At 44.1% G+C, this 14,208-nt stretch overlaps 1 protein-coding gene across 1 annotated transcript; it reads right to left on the bottom strand.

Moving 5' to 3' along the window:
* Positions 1 to 3,677: 3,677 nt before the first annotated feature.
* On the bottom strand, positions 3,678 to 12,803 carry LOC129327739 (zinc finger protein 260-like). The gene is made up of 5 exons (XM_054976498.1): positions 12,783 to 12,803; positions 10,687 to 10,753; positions 10,287 to 10,413; positions 9,878 to 9,988; positions 3,678 to 8,391 (listed from the first exon to the last, which is right to left on the bottom strand). Exons 2-5 carry the CDS (start codon positions 10,708 to 10,710, stop codon positions 6,380 to 6,382), a joined length of 2,274 nt encoding a protein of 757 aa, XP_054832473.1. The 5' UTR covers positions 10,711 to 10,753; positions 12,783 to 12,803; the 3' UTR covers positions 3,678 to 6,379.
* Between the last annotated feature and the right edge of the window lie 1,405 nt (positions 12,804 to 14,208).

The raw sequence follows: 14,208 nt of genomic DNA, 5'->3' as shown, positions 1-14,208 counted from the left end.
GTTCTGGACAGCTGGCACGTAGCTTCCATTCTGGGGCAGCTTCCAAGATATGCATAGCAAGGTGAGGCTGGCTGCTGTGGACGTGACCGGTTCGCTTTCACAAAATGGCAGCCTTGTAGTAAACTGTCCAGGCTGGCTCTTTACTGCTTTGGAACACGGCTTCTTCCTTGGCATGGCTTGGGCTTGCTAGCAGGCTGCCTCGTGGTGAGGGCAGACTCAGTGACCATCCAGACAGACTAACACAGCTACCCATCTTGATCTATCTTCGTAAGACTAAGAAGTCTACAGTTGTGCTCTGGATGTAAAGTGAAAAGGAAGTGCATGCCTGAATCTAAGGGGGTGGGGGAAGGGTCTTGCTTGCTGTGAAACAAATCTTGTTTGTATTGTCAGAGCCTGAGAGGGTTTGATAACCAGACTGTGTGACGCAGGGCCTAGACGTACTGTCCCAAGTATGTCCCACAGCAAAGGAAATCTGCCCCTTTTACGTTTTAAATAGGCCTTTTGGAAAAGCAGACCTAAAATAGCTTCAGTGATCCCTAAAGGTAGGGAAAGCTAGAAGTGGAGGGCGTGCACCATCAAGCACACATCTCCAGACCCCTGATTTCACCAAAAAATCTTGTACACAATAGGGGATAAAGATTAGTCCCCTTCCTGCTGGTCTGGCTCATAGCTGAGTGAGCTGCATGGCCTTCATTGACCCCCAAATCTGATCCTTTTAGTGGTGCTGGGCTATAGAAGAATTGGATTTCTTGCTTGATCATTTGTGAAGTGCCCACCACTCCTGTAATCCTCTTAAAAACTAACCTGCCATTAACATATTTTCCCTTGAGGCCTGGATTTCTGCCTCTCTGGAGGCGTTGAAGATGCAGAGAGTAGAATCTCTCATATATAAATCAACAACCCAAGAGGAAAGTGAAGATCTGCTTGTAAGTATTCCTATAACTGGAAGTGCTTGGAATGTTTTGAGTATGAATTTTCCCATGAGGAAATCCTGCAGCGCAGAGACTTTAAAAAAAAATATTTTTTTGGTAGGTTAGCATATACATCCAATATAAAAACATTAATTAGTCTTCCCTTAACTAACATATGCCCCCACCCCTCCCTCCCCCCTTTTGACTTCCAGCAGCGCTAGACCCGTTCTGTCCCTGATCATTACATGTAGTTTACATCGTTTTAATTACAGGTAAAGTCACTTAGTATTTATATTTCAGTAATTATCAAAGCAGCGCAGAGACTGTTGTTTGGCATGGTTTGATGTCCCACCAATTGTTCAGGAAAGGATTTTTTGGGTGTCGGGGAATCTGGACTGCAAAATTGAGAAGGGGGTGACTTTTCTCCTTCCCCTTCAGCTGTTTTCTCAGTCAACAAATAGACACACACACACACCTCACCAATCTGATGAAATTGACTGTGGCTTATGAAAAGCTTTATTGTTTATTTTAAGGGTATTTTATCATACAAAGCAGCAAAACCCATGTATCCTGTATGAGAGCGCCTACTGAAACATTTCAGTGACATTTGTGTATAGCATCTACTTTATCTCAACAAGTAACTCATGCAGCTATTAAATTTTAACAATATCCAAGTACGTCATTACAATTGATTATTCCCTTTCAACTATATTAAAAATAGAACAAGAATTGACTGTTCTTAAATCCCTGAGAATAAGTCTGGCTGACCTCAACACCTTAACCCCAGATTCATTTCTGGTGTCTGTTTCTCTAAGAACCGGTCAGGGCCTTGCTAAGACCCCGAACATGGTCCTCTGCAGCCAGTCAAGCCACCCATCAGAGCACCTGGGCTCTGATTTCTGACAAGATGGAATGCAGGAGACAAACCTTGCTCTTTGGTCCCGGGCCTTGGTACTCCCGTGATCTTGGGTGCATCTGGGTTCTGCAAAAGACGTGCAGGTCTCTCTCTCTGGGGAGTCCATTCCACTGGGATTCTCTAAGCCTCCTGGAATTCTCCTTTGAGGCCTAACCAGGCAGTTTTGCCTTAGCATGAGTTTGGCAAAGAATCAGACTAAGCAGACTAGTTTCTTGACAGGTTAGTTGGAGGATTGTTCTATCTTTGCCTCTTTAGAAGAGAACAGGTGAAGGACGGTTAGGAATCTAAGTTACATAAACAAACAAGTCCAGTGGCTTTTCCTTGTATACTAAAATGGAAAGTCCGGGACTTCAGTGACATGACAGGAATGCCGTTCTGGAGAGTGCCGTGGAAGAATTCAAAGGTATTGAAGTGTCCCTTCAGGAACTGTAAGCTGAGAAAAGGCTCTTAAAGTAGGAAAAAAGGTGGAATTTCTTTCGGAATGGAACTGAGGTCAGGCAAGGTTGAAAAGCAGGGATTCATTTCCACTTAGACACCAGCCCTTAGTCAGTGAGAGTCAGCTTCAGGGGCTGAGGTGGTGCTACGTGGTCATGTTAAAATCCTCCTAGAGAGTAATTCACTTCATACCCTGAAGTGGCGCAAACTGCTACCATATTTATTCTTGTGTTTTTTATCCAAAAGAGTTTTTATAAAATAGAAAAACGATGAAATTCTGACATTTTCAATACAAAGTTTAAAATCATAAAAGATATGGGACCATGGAAAGCCATCAGAGAAGAACCAGTAGCTGAAGAAAGAGGAGGGCTGGATGGTGTGATGGTTAGAGTCAGACCAGGATCAGGGGGACTGGGAGGGGGCTGCATCCTTCAGTTATAAGGCTCCCTGGATGACATTGAGCCTGTCACTCTCAGCCTCACCTATCACAACAATCCTGTGAGGTAAACTCTTGTGCTTTTATGAGGTGGTGCTGGAGAGTGCCCTCAAGTATGGCGACCCCTGGTGGGGTTTTCATGGAAAGACCAACGGAGGTGGTTTGCCATTGCCTGGCTCTGCAACCCTGTTCTTTATTGGAGGTCTCCCATTCAATTACTAACCAAGGCAGACCTTGCTTAGTTTCTGAGATCTAACAAGATCAGCTCACCTACTTTATCCAAGTCAGGGCACTTTTATGAGGAAGGAAAGATAACATACTGTAGAGAACAAATTATTTTTTCTTTCACTTAGTGTTGCTAGCACTACACACTTGTGTGATGTTCAGCTAAAGTCCAATATATTCCTTTGATGGAAGCAGAATTGAAGTTGGCTTTGAGATGGGGCCACTCCCAACATGACTTCCTTTCCTAATTGCCAACTTCCATATACAGTAGCCTCATTTCATAAGGCTTAACACCTCAGAGCCAAGCTACAAGTGACGCCTGACACAGGTTGGACACTTGTCAGCTTCCCTCAAGTTATGTTGGGAAATGTAGGCATCCTGGTCTTGCAGCTCTAATGGAGAGCCAAGCTGTAAAACCAGGATGCCTACATTTCCCATCAAAACTTGAGGTAAGCTGATAAGTGTCCTGTGTCAGGCGTCACTTGTAGCTTGGCTCTCAGTTTTTCCTTAGTTTGTCACAACTTCCATAGACAGTCAAGATTAGGCACCAATTTATTTATTACCTCACTAGCAGCTTACATTTTTCTCCTATCCTTCATGTTATCCTTCCAGAATCTGGGAGAGCCAGGTTCCAAACTCCACTCTGCCGTGGAAACGTGGGATAGCCTTAAATCAGGCGCATACTGGCAGCCTAACCTAAGAGTCGTTGTGAGGATGAAATAGAGGAGAGGAGAAAGATGTAAGCCACCTTGGGGGTCCCTGTAGGGGTCAAAGGCAGGGAATAAATGAAGTACGTAAATAAATGGGTGAGCCTAAAATTCTCATAACAGAGGAGCACGGAGTAGGCCAAGTTACACCGGAGCAGGAAGTTAGGTTTAGGGAGTTCTTCCTTCCTCAGACACCCTGGCTAGTGAAAGCTTGCAAGTCAGAAAATGGAACTGGAACTTGCCCCTCACACACATACTTTGACTGTCTTGTACATTTTTACTTTGTCCTTCATCTAAGGAACTCAGAGTGATGTACATGGTTTTCCCTTCCATTTTATCTTCACCACAGCCTCATGAGAGAGATTTGTGTGTTAAGTGGGTGATTGAGCAGAAGGAAGAGCATCTGAAGAAAGGGAGTTCTGGCTCTCAAAAGCTTACACCCTGAAAATCATGTTGGTGTCTAAGGAACCACTGGGCTCAAATCCTGCTGTTGTACTGCAGACCAACATGGCTACCCACATAAAACTTTCTCAACTGCCTTTATGCTGTCTTTCAAATTGATTGCTGTAAAGTGGCTCAGTATTTATACTTGTATGCCATCGTCCCCTCAAGCAACTTAGGGCAGCATACCTGTTCCCCCCTCCCCACACACACACTTTATTGTATCTTCACAACAACCATCTTGCAAGGGGTGCTCAGAAGAAGTTCTTGGCTAGTAGGACACGTCTAAATTTGGTTACTTTTACCTATATCCCCTGTGGGGCCTTCAGTCAGTTGCATTAAAATTCATGTAGCACACTCATACTGTTCATCATACTGTTAGCACACTCTGAAATAATGATCTCCTTTTGCTATACCTCCGTCTATCTTCCCATGTGCTATTCTATCTTTTAATATGGCTAAGACCAAAATCACAAGGGCGGTGGGCAGGAAAACTGAAAGGTGATAGCCAAGGATGAGTGTTAATTTCTTTTCAGTATAATGCAAAACTATATTAATTTTTTGCACAGGCACACCTGCAGCTAGAGAAAGACTTGAAAGCGACATGTGTGAATTTGGTCTGCACTCTTCATTCTTCACAAAGCAGCTGAGTTGTTGCTCCTGCAGTTCAGCCAAATCAAGACTGTCTGGCCCCAACAGATATTAATATCAACCGAGCAGCCTTTTTGTTGAATAACCACTGTAGTGCTGAGTGACAAGTATTGCTAGGTTTCACCACACATGAGGGTTGCTGCTGAAGTGTTTTTATAGCTTCAGTAATAAGCATGCCTCTGGGAGTGAGGGCCTGTCCATGTCCAAGAGAGAGCACATTAGAATGTAGATACTCCCTGAAGCTGGCTGAAGTAGTTGCATTTATTGAAAATATTAATCAATTTATTAACAAGATGGAACTGCATGGTTGGCCCCTTCAGTTTCTGACAGATGATGTGATACTGCTAACAGGCAATGCCACCCGTAACAAGATACTACTAATTCAACAAATATTACCCACAACGTCCGCAATGTCCCATAGACCTGCCTCCTCCTCCTTTTGAACTCCCTATGATGGGCACATAGCCCAGACACAGCTCCAAATCTATTTCTTCATTTAGGTATTTACAAGAACATTCTCCCCTTCTCCATCTTATCCTTACAACAACCACCCTGTAAAGCAGGTTCGGGGATGAGGGACTGATTGGCCCAAGGTCATCCAGGAAGCTTCTATGGCAGAGTGGGGATTTGAACCTGGGTCTCCCAGATCTTAATCAAACATTTTAATCAGTGCACTAGCTAGTTTAGTGCTGTTTATCCTGTTAGGCGGCAGGATCATGCCCCTCAATTACTGATTTATATCCCATAAGTTCAACTTACAAAAAACCCACCTAGTTAAAGTGACTGCCACGAAAAACACCAAAAGCAAGTCCATGCAGTGCACAAGACTTTTGACCCCTTGAGTGAAACATTATCAACAATTCATCAAAGCATGAACCACTTGGCAATGTTTGATCAGTTGTTTAGATCAGTGGCTCACATTGTAATCTTCCCTTGAAGATTCTTTGTTTTGAAGACTGCTGCTCTTAGCTCAGCAATCAAATGTCGTGGAAGATTAAAATGTTCTCCCACAGTACGTGAATTAAATACCACATCTTATCAAAATTGCCTCAGAGCCTTATTTTTCTGAGGACATCGCCTCAGAAAGGTTCCCAAGCACTGTTTCTTTCACATGGATTTTCTCTTTATGAATAAAGATCACATCTTTTCCCACAAGCAAACCACTCATACAGCTTTCTGTCCTGTGTAGCTTCCTCAGTTGATATTTCCTCAGTTGATACTTTTCCACATTTAGGACCAGAGTTTCCCTTCTTCAAAAGTGCTGGGATATCAAACAAGAAAATGATTAAATCAAGAGCCTTGAAGAGGACAGAGAGGCAGCACAAAGCCAACAGTACATACAGAAGGGCTGGGTGCACGCAGACATGCCACTAGAGTATAGAAAAAGCATAGAAAGGCCTAGAATTCAGCTTCTTGAAAATCTGTTGTCATTTTAAAAACTATGTTTCTACTCCTGTGCAAGCAATGTTTACTGAAAGAAACTAAAGGTTGTTCTAGATAAGAGGATTGGGCATGTGTGCATGCATTTTTGTCCTTGCCAGCTCTAGACCAAACTGTCTATCTAACCCAAATGCATTTACTGTTAAGGAAATATTTCATCCGGTGGACCAATTTAGAAGATTTACAGTGTGTCTCACCTGTATGGTATCTTTCATGTTTAGGCAGTTTTCTTTTCAAGCCTACCCTTTTCTGACATTTCAAGGCATTCATCAGATTTCTCTTTCTTGTGGACTTTCTGGTGTCTAATCAGGCTCTGGAGTTGAGCAAAAGATTTCCCACAGATGGGGCACTGATACAGTTTCTCTCCAGTGTGGATTCTGATGTGGCACCTGAGGTGTGATCGTTGCCTAAAACGTTTCCCACACTCTAAGCAGCTGTATGGTTTCTCGCCCGTGTGGATTCTCCTGTGTATCAAAAGGAGCGACTGACGAGCAAAGGATTTCCCACAATCTGGGCACTTAGTGTTTTTCTTTCTTGTGTGGACGATCTGATGTATCACAAGGTGTGAATGCTGGGTAAAACGCTTCCCGCATTTCAGACACTCATAAGGTCTCTCTCCTGTGTGAACTCGAAGATGTGTCGCATAGCTTGATTGATGAGCAAAACATTTCCCACACTCAGCGCACTTATAAGGCTTCTCACCTGTGTGGACTCGCAGGTGCTTAGTGCAGCTGGACTGTAGAGCGAAAGATTTCCCGCATTCTGAACATTTATATGGTTTCTCACCTGTGTGGACCCTCTGGTGTTTCACAAATGCTGAACGGTAAGCAAACGCTTTCCCGCACTCCAAGCACTTGTGAGGTTTCTCTCCAGTGTGCACCTTCCAATGGCTTGCAAGATGTGAGCGCCGTGCAAAACATTTCCCACATTCCAAACATTTAGCCTTTTTCTCCCCTGTATGGACTGTCTGGTGACTCACAAGCCATGAACGGTTAGCAAAGCATTTCCCACACTTGAGGCATTCATAGGGTTTCTCTCCTGTATGGATTCTCAGGTGCATTTCAAAGCTTGATTTTTGAGATAAACATTTCCCACACTCTAGACATTTATACGGCTTCACTCCCGTGTGGACTTTTTGGTGTGTGGCAAAAGTGGATCTTTGAGCAAAACTCTTCCCACACTCCAAGCACTTATAGGGTTTCTCTCCTGTGTGGAGTTTGTGGTGATCTGTAAGGTATGACTGGTGAGAAAAACATTTCCCACATTCCATACATTTTGATTTTTTCTCTCCAGTGTGGACTACCTGGTGAATTAAAAGGTTTCCATACTGAGTAAACCTTTTCCCACATTCTAAACATTTATATGGCTTCTCTCCAGTGTGGAGTCTTTGATGATTCACAAGGACTGACCGATATGCAAAATATTTCCCACACTCCATGCACTTGTAGGGTTTCTCTCCAGTGTGAACTCTCTGGTGGAGCACACGGGTGGAGTTGTCAGCAAAACATTTTCCACACTCCAAGCACTTATAGCGTTTCTCCCCTGTATGAATTTTCAGGTGTTTTGCAAGGTGTGAATGGCGGGAAAAGTATTTCCCACACACTGTGCACTTGTAGGGTTTCTCTCCTGTGTGGATTCTCTGGTGGTTGACAAGGCCTGAGCTGTATGCAAAACGTTTCCCACATTCTGAACATCTGTAGGGTTTCTCTCCTGTGTGGACTCTTTGGTGACTCAGGAGAGCTGTGCGGTTACCAAAACGTTTCCCACAGTCTGCACAGTTATAGGGCTTCTCTCCCGTGTGGACTTTACCATGGTTCTTCAGATGAGCTTGCTGAGTAAAACATCTCCCACATTCCAAGCATTTGTAAGGCTTCTCTCCTGTGTGGATTCTCTGGTGATTCACAAGGCCTGAATGATGATGAAAACATTTTCCACACTCTGGACACTTGTAACGCTTCTCACCTGTGTGGATTTTCTGGTGATTCATGAGGTGAGGCTGCTGAAAGAAACATTTCCCACATATTGGGCATTTATAGGGTTTCTCTCCAGTGTGGATTCTCTGGTGGCCCTCTAGGTATGACTTGCGAGCAAAACATTTTCCACATGTCAAGCATTTATAGGGTTTCCCTTGTATGTTGACTCCCCCAAGGCACGCAGGCCTACTCAAGTCATCTGCTGAGATAAAGAACAGAGGCAAAATTTTCTCTTGATCTGGGAATGGAATGAACCCTGCAAAGAAATAATAACCAATTGAAAAAATAATCCTTCAATAATTGAGAATGATCAAAACTGCACTATCAAATTTCTTGTTCTTGAAACAGAGCTCCCTTCATGCACATACCACTAAGCCTTTTCAGTTGCCGTATCTCATCTGTGCAGCCCCTGCATAAGTACACATGGCTGACATTAATGTGTAAGTATTGCATCCAAAGAAATGAACAGGGCGCTCTCTCTCCAAGATGTGGGTGTGTGTGTAAATATTACAGCCAAATGGGTGGGGTCAATTTATTTACTTAGTCAATTTTTCTCTCTCCTTCCTTCCAAGAAGCTCAGGGCAGCATACATGGCCCCCTCATTCTCACAGCAATCCTGTGAGGACAGTTAGGTTGACAAAGAATGACAAAGTGTTACCCATTGAGCTTCATGGCAGCATTGGGATTCAAACTCTCGTGTAGTTTGACACTAATCATTATACCACATTGGCTGTCAGCAAGGTTTTGTGGATTTTTCCCATCCTCTTGATGATGTATTGATGGTGTACTGTCCTTATGGGATGGGAAAGACTCACAAGACTAGTTCCAACTACGTAGGCGCAACATTCACAAACACACACCTCAGCCATGAGGGTTAGCATGGAGTAAATTTCAAAGATCCTACAACAGAAAAAGCCCTGCCTAGACACATGGAGGCCTGGAGGAATGGAAAATATAAGGGGAGGGAGAAACATTTTCCCCCGGGACAGCCCCCTCAATTCCTTCCCCGCCTCCCAGCTTCAACATTTTTAGAAAGTTTACATCTCTAGGCCTGTCCCTCATAGCCCCTAATGTGCAAGTGTGGGGGCCTCTGAAGACCTTAGTAAACAGGCCACCCCTCATCCCAGGCCATTTAGATATTTAATTATAAGGATCAGCAATTTGAATTGTATCGGAAAACTAAGCAGTAGTTAGGTGGGCTCTTTAAGCACTGTCAGGCTATGTTCTAGCTCAGTGACTCTTGAACCAGTATGGTATAGTAGTTACTGGGATTTGGCAGACCCAGGTTCGAATCCTCACTCAGCCATGGAAGCTTCCTAGCTGACCTTGGACCAGACACACATCCTCAGCCTGGTCTACCTCACAGGGTCATTGTGAGGGGAAAATGTGGAGGCAGGGAGAAGGATTTAAACCACTTTGGGTCCCCGCTGGACAGAAACATGAGGGCTAAGTGAAGTAAATAAAATCAAATTAAAATAGCCAAACTGCTCAGCATGGAAATAAACATACTGAGAATCTGAGATCAGAGGGAAAGAAGAAACGTGGAAATGTTGGGACGGGTGAGCGCCTGCAAAGACCTGGGAAACACGTTCCTCATAAACACACTGCCTGCTTTGTGACTATTTCTGCTCTTCTGAATGGAGGTGGGCAAAAGACATCTCACCATTTCTTAGCAGATTAAGAGTTCCACAGCCTATCAGCCTTTTTTTTTGGTAGTTGTCTTGCTTACCACAACCCCTCACCTGAGCAGGTATCAGAGATCTCATTTTCATTCGCATCCAGGGAATTCAGCACCCACGGCTCTTCCCCTCGTTCCAGTCGTGAGATGAGATCTGGCTTGGGGATCAGACACCCTTCACAAGAAGGAAGGGACTAGGTCAGCACAAACTTCCTCTTTGAGGTAGGTATATAATTAGGCATTGATGTTCTATCCCCAAAGCTAATAATGGGCTCTCTTCATTTAAGTGAGGCATCTTCCAGCACAGGAAGAAGTCCTTCCCACTGGAGACAGAAGATCCAATTGGATATTCATCAATTAGCAGGAAGAAACTTCTTACTGCCTGGGGGAAATGAGGATTGTGTCCCACTGACAGACCTCAAGGTGCTTCAAGGTCTTTCAGCTTCTACCAAATGAGAAAGCAAGTTCCTTACCCAAGGAGGCCACGTTCTCATAGTTCTCCATCATGACTTCCTTGTACAAGGCCCTTTGTTCTGGATCCAGCAGGGCTCCCTGTGTCTCTGTGAAATACACGGCCACATCCTCAAAGGTCACTGGTCCCTGCAAGAACAAGGAGCCCTCAGTCTCGGCGACCTGGAAGTCATCTCCCCAGCTTGCTCTCATGCAGCAAACTAGAGCTGATGCCCTCCAAACAGACCCCTCCTTTTAGCAAAAATGGTGTATTTCCCCCACTTCCAATTCCTTTCTTTTAGGAGGAGACATTTGTATGGGATTCACATTTCCCAAAGCCCGGAGATCAAGTGAGCATACCCCGTCTCTCTGAAAATGAGAATAAAACAGACGTGGCTCTTTAGCATTTGGATAATCGCCTACCTCCGCTGGCTCTTCTGAGGCCATTTTTCTTCCACTGAAAGTTAAAAGATGGACATCACTCTGCACTCTGTGATAAGAAAGGAAATGGAATCTGTCAGGAGGCTCTTTTTTCTTTATAACAAAATGTCTGAAGAGGATATGAGAGGACACGAGAGATCTGGAAAGATTTCCAGAAAGACAGAGGAGAAGATTTGTAGAAAACTTTTCAAAAGGAATAGTGAAAGGGGGGAGGCTTCATAAACCTAACAGTACATGAACATCTCAAGTTGCTTTGAGAATCTCTCACTTTCAGCTGTATGATGGGAGAAAGAACTGCTGAAAGATGATCTCAGAAACAATCTTTAGGACACAAACTTGTATCAAGTTCTTTGATTTACTGTTGTAAATATTCAAGTTCTTGGACCAGCAACCCATTTCTAAAACTAAAGCTAAAAATAAAGCTAAAAATACAAACTTGTGTCCAGTTCTTTGACACTGTTATAAATATTCAAGTACTTGTAAATCAGTAACATTCATGAAGAATATTGTTAAGATTGGCTAGGATCCTACAAACGAGTTCCTAGATTGCCTTTATTCTGAGCTCGTTTCCTCTTCTGCAAGCGCTTCCATTTGCGCAAGTGTTCACTGAAAAACCAGTGATCTTGCACAAATGGAAGTTGTAGGCAAAGAGGAAGAATGCTCTGAGCATGGAGCCCACTGAGAGGATAGAGGCTTATATTTCTGTGAGTTGCAGCCAATGATCCCCTTTCACTATGAAAAGTGTTTTTACCAAAAGGAAGAGTTTTCTGCTGTTGGAGGAATTCTCCACCCCCCCCCCAAAGAACTCTCTCACTTGGCAAAGAGAGTTACTGGATCCAACCCAATATATCCTCCTCCAGATGGGCTCAATATATAGATTTATAAATAGCTAACCATATAGTTGGTCCTAGTTCTCCTTAACAATGGATAAGGTGGAAAACCTGTTTCTGGCCAGACTGCAGAGAGGAGCACAGGTGGATGAATGCTCCTGCATATTTGTTTTTTTAAAGCGAGCACATAGAAAGCTGGTGTGCAAAAGGTTTTAGCCTATCCTCATCCCCTAGCATGCTATTTTCCCAAATGTGAGGATTTTCTAAACCTCCATTTGCAATGAAACCATCCAGAAACAGATTCGACTACCTCCTCTGCCACTGTGAGACAACTAGGCCTCACACAGTCTAGGCTAATGTGTGCCCCACAGAACTGGAGGTCAAACTGGATGACTTCTGGTCTTAGCTTCACTCGTTGATTTCTGTGCAATAGTTCACACACTTTGAAAGTGAAATAGTAAGGCAGGTGCTTGCTGCAGGCTTCTGAAACTGCACTCCGAGTTTTCCATAATTGGAATCAGATCTGAATAATTTTAGAGGCTGTGATACACCATTAAATCAGTTTCTAGTTGTGTCTGGATATCTAAAACACGTGGTTGCTTCTGATGATCTTTAAAACTTTTGATGGTGCAAAAACAGCACTGGCTCAGGTACTAACAGATTCTGGTAAAACAAAGGGTGGATTATACATTTGTTGTAAAACAAGCAACATTTATAAAACTAAATGTTTTAAATGAATAAATTCAGAATGTTAACAAAGAAAGCCAGGCAGCATTGTTAAAATTACCAGTTGTCAAACTTTGTTCTGACACTTTGAATGACTGCATATTTTTCTGCGTTAAAAATGCAACAACAATAAAGAAATGCAAGGCAAGAGTAACAGAACTACGCCCCCCCGCCCCGGCCCACCATCCCTCCCATTTACCCGGCTTTTCTCTACCATTTAACTCAGTCTGATGTTAATAAAGGGGAGAAATGGAGCCCTCCGCTAGGGGCGATTCCCCCCTTCCCCGCCCTATCTGCTTCCATATCTTGTCCACTGTTTGGGGACTCCACGTTTTAATAAATCTAATTTCTCCTCTCCCTCTTCTGCTTCCCAGAAAAACAAAGCGTAGACCCCCCCCCGCTTTTCCCTCGTCTGCCCCCATAACCAAATATGCAACATTCAGGCATAAAAGCCTCCCCATGCAAGAAATCCTCCCCAGGGCCCGGCATCCTTCCCAGGGCCGAGCACCGCGCATCAAATACCTCTCCCGGCTCTTTTCTCTTTCTGCGCCCTCCTCCACGCGTTTTCTTGCGGCTGCAATTTGTTCACGTGATACTTCTCACGTGTTTTGCAGGGGATTGTGGGAGTGAGAGTCTTTTCTTCCGCAAGGATAAGCAGCCCCCTTCCCTCAACCACCCCACGGGACGTTTGGAGATGTGGGCAGAAGGAGGCCACCTGAACAAGGGGCGCTTTGACTCTCGGAAGGTGATGCCTTGAAATGCTTGTTGGTGCCTAAGAAGGTGCCGCTGGACTCAAATCCTGCTGCTTTCTCGGACATAGTTGCTGTGCCTGGGCGAGAAGCAGCAATGCCAGAGGCAAGGATTTCCTCCCTGTATGTGTTAAGGTTGCCAATTACTGAAGTTGGTGGGGGGGGGCGGTGCCTGGGAAGGGAGGAGTTTGGTAGGGGAGGGAGCTCAGTGGAGACGTGATCTCTACAGCACACTATGATGTTAAAGAGAGAGGCAAAATATCTTTAAAGATTACAGATTAAGTGCCTTCCCTCCTCCTCCTCCTCGCTGTGCATTTTTCTTTAAAGCATTTACCTGTGTGGGAGCCCTTCAGAGTCCCAAAGAGGGCTTCATCTCTCATCCAAAACATTTCTCCCCCCGCCCCGCCTTTTCTAGGGGACAGCTGCTGCTTCATTGTAGGAGGCCTCCAAACCCCACCCAATAGAAATTTACCAAGTAGAGAGGGAGAAAGAAAATTCAAGAGCAAGATCCAAGTCAAAAAGGCTCAACTAGCCCCCACTGCTCAACCAGCCCACTCTGGCCATACCTATCCTGCTCTTTTGTCCTCCTGGTTTGCATTTATTACCATAATAATGGCTCTTCTTGCCAATTTCAGCATCTTGAAATTTAGGAGGATTTGAGATAGGGGGAAGAAAAGCTGGCTGTTCTTTCAACCAGACTAAAAATAAGGGCAGTTTGAACTTAACCCCTGAATATTTATAGATTGTGAACCCAACGTTCATAAAATCCCATGAAAAATTCTTATACGGGTACCTGGGGTGAAACGTCATATCACTACAGTTGGGACCTATGAGAACACACCTTGACAAACCATGGGAAGCTGTGGTAGAATGGATTGTGAAAGTTTTATTTGAGGAAGTTACATAATTGAGAGTAAAGAGGAGAGAAAGATCCTTGCTATCTGACTACATCTTGCAGAGAGAGAGAAGAAGTGTGGCAGGAGAGAGAAGAAGCAGGATATTGCCCTGTTTAGCCCAATAGGAGACAAAACAAGGAAATGACCCTCCAGGAAACAAGAGAGGTGCTGCTCTCACTGTCCTAACTAAGTGATCCTTGCTGCCCCCTGCATGGTAGGCTCTTCTTCCTTCTTGCTGCTGTTATACACCAGACATTGCTATTTCCAACAGTTATTACTTCTGAAGACCATCATGGCCTAGGA

The sequence above is a fragment of the Eublepharis macularius genome, chromosome 4 (assembly GCF_028583425.1).
Source record: "Eublepharis macularius isolate TG4126 chromosome 4, MPM_Emac_v1.0, whole genome shotgun sequence".
Taxonomy (NCBI): domain Eukaryota; kingdom Metazoa; phylum Chordata; class Lepidosauria; order Squamata; family Eublepharidae; genus Eublepharis; species Eublepharis macularius.
Note: the sequence above shows the minus strand (reverse complement) of the source record. Positions and strands in the feature narration are given on the sequence as shown.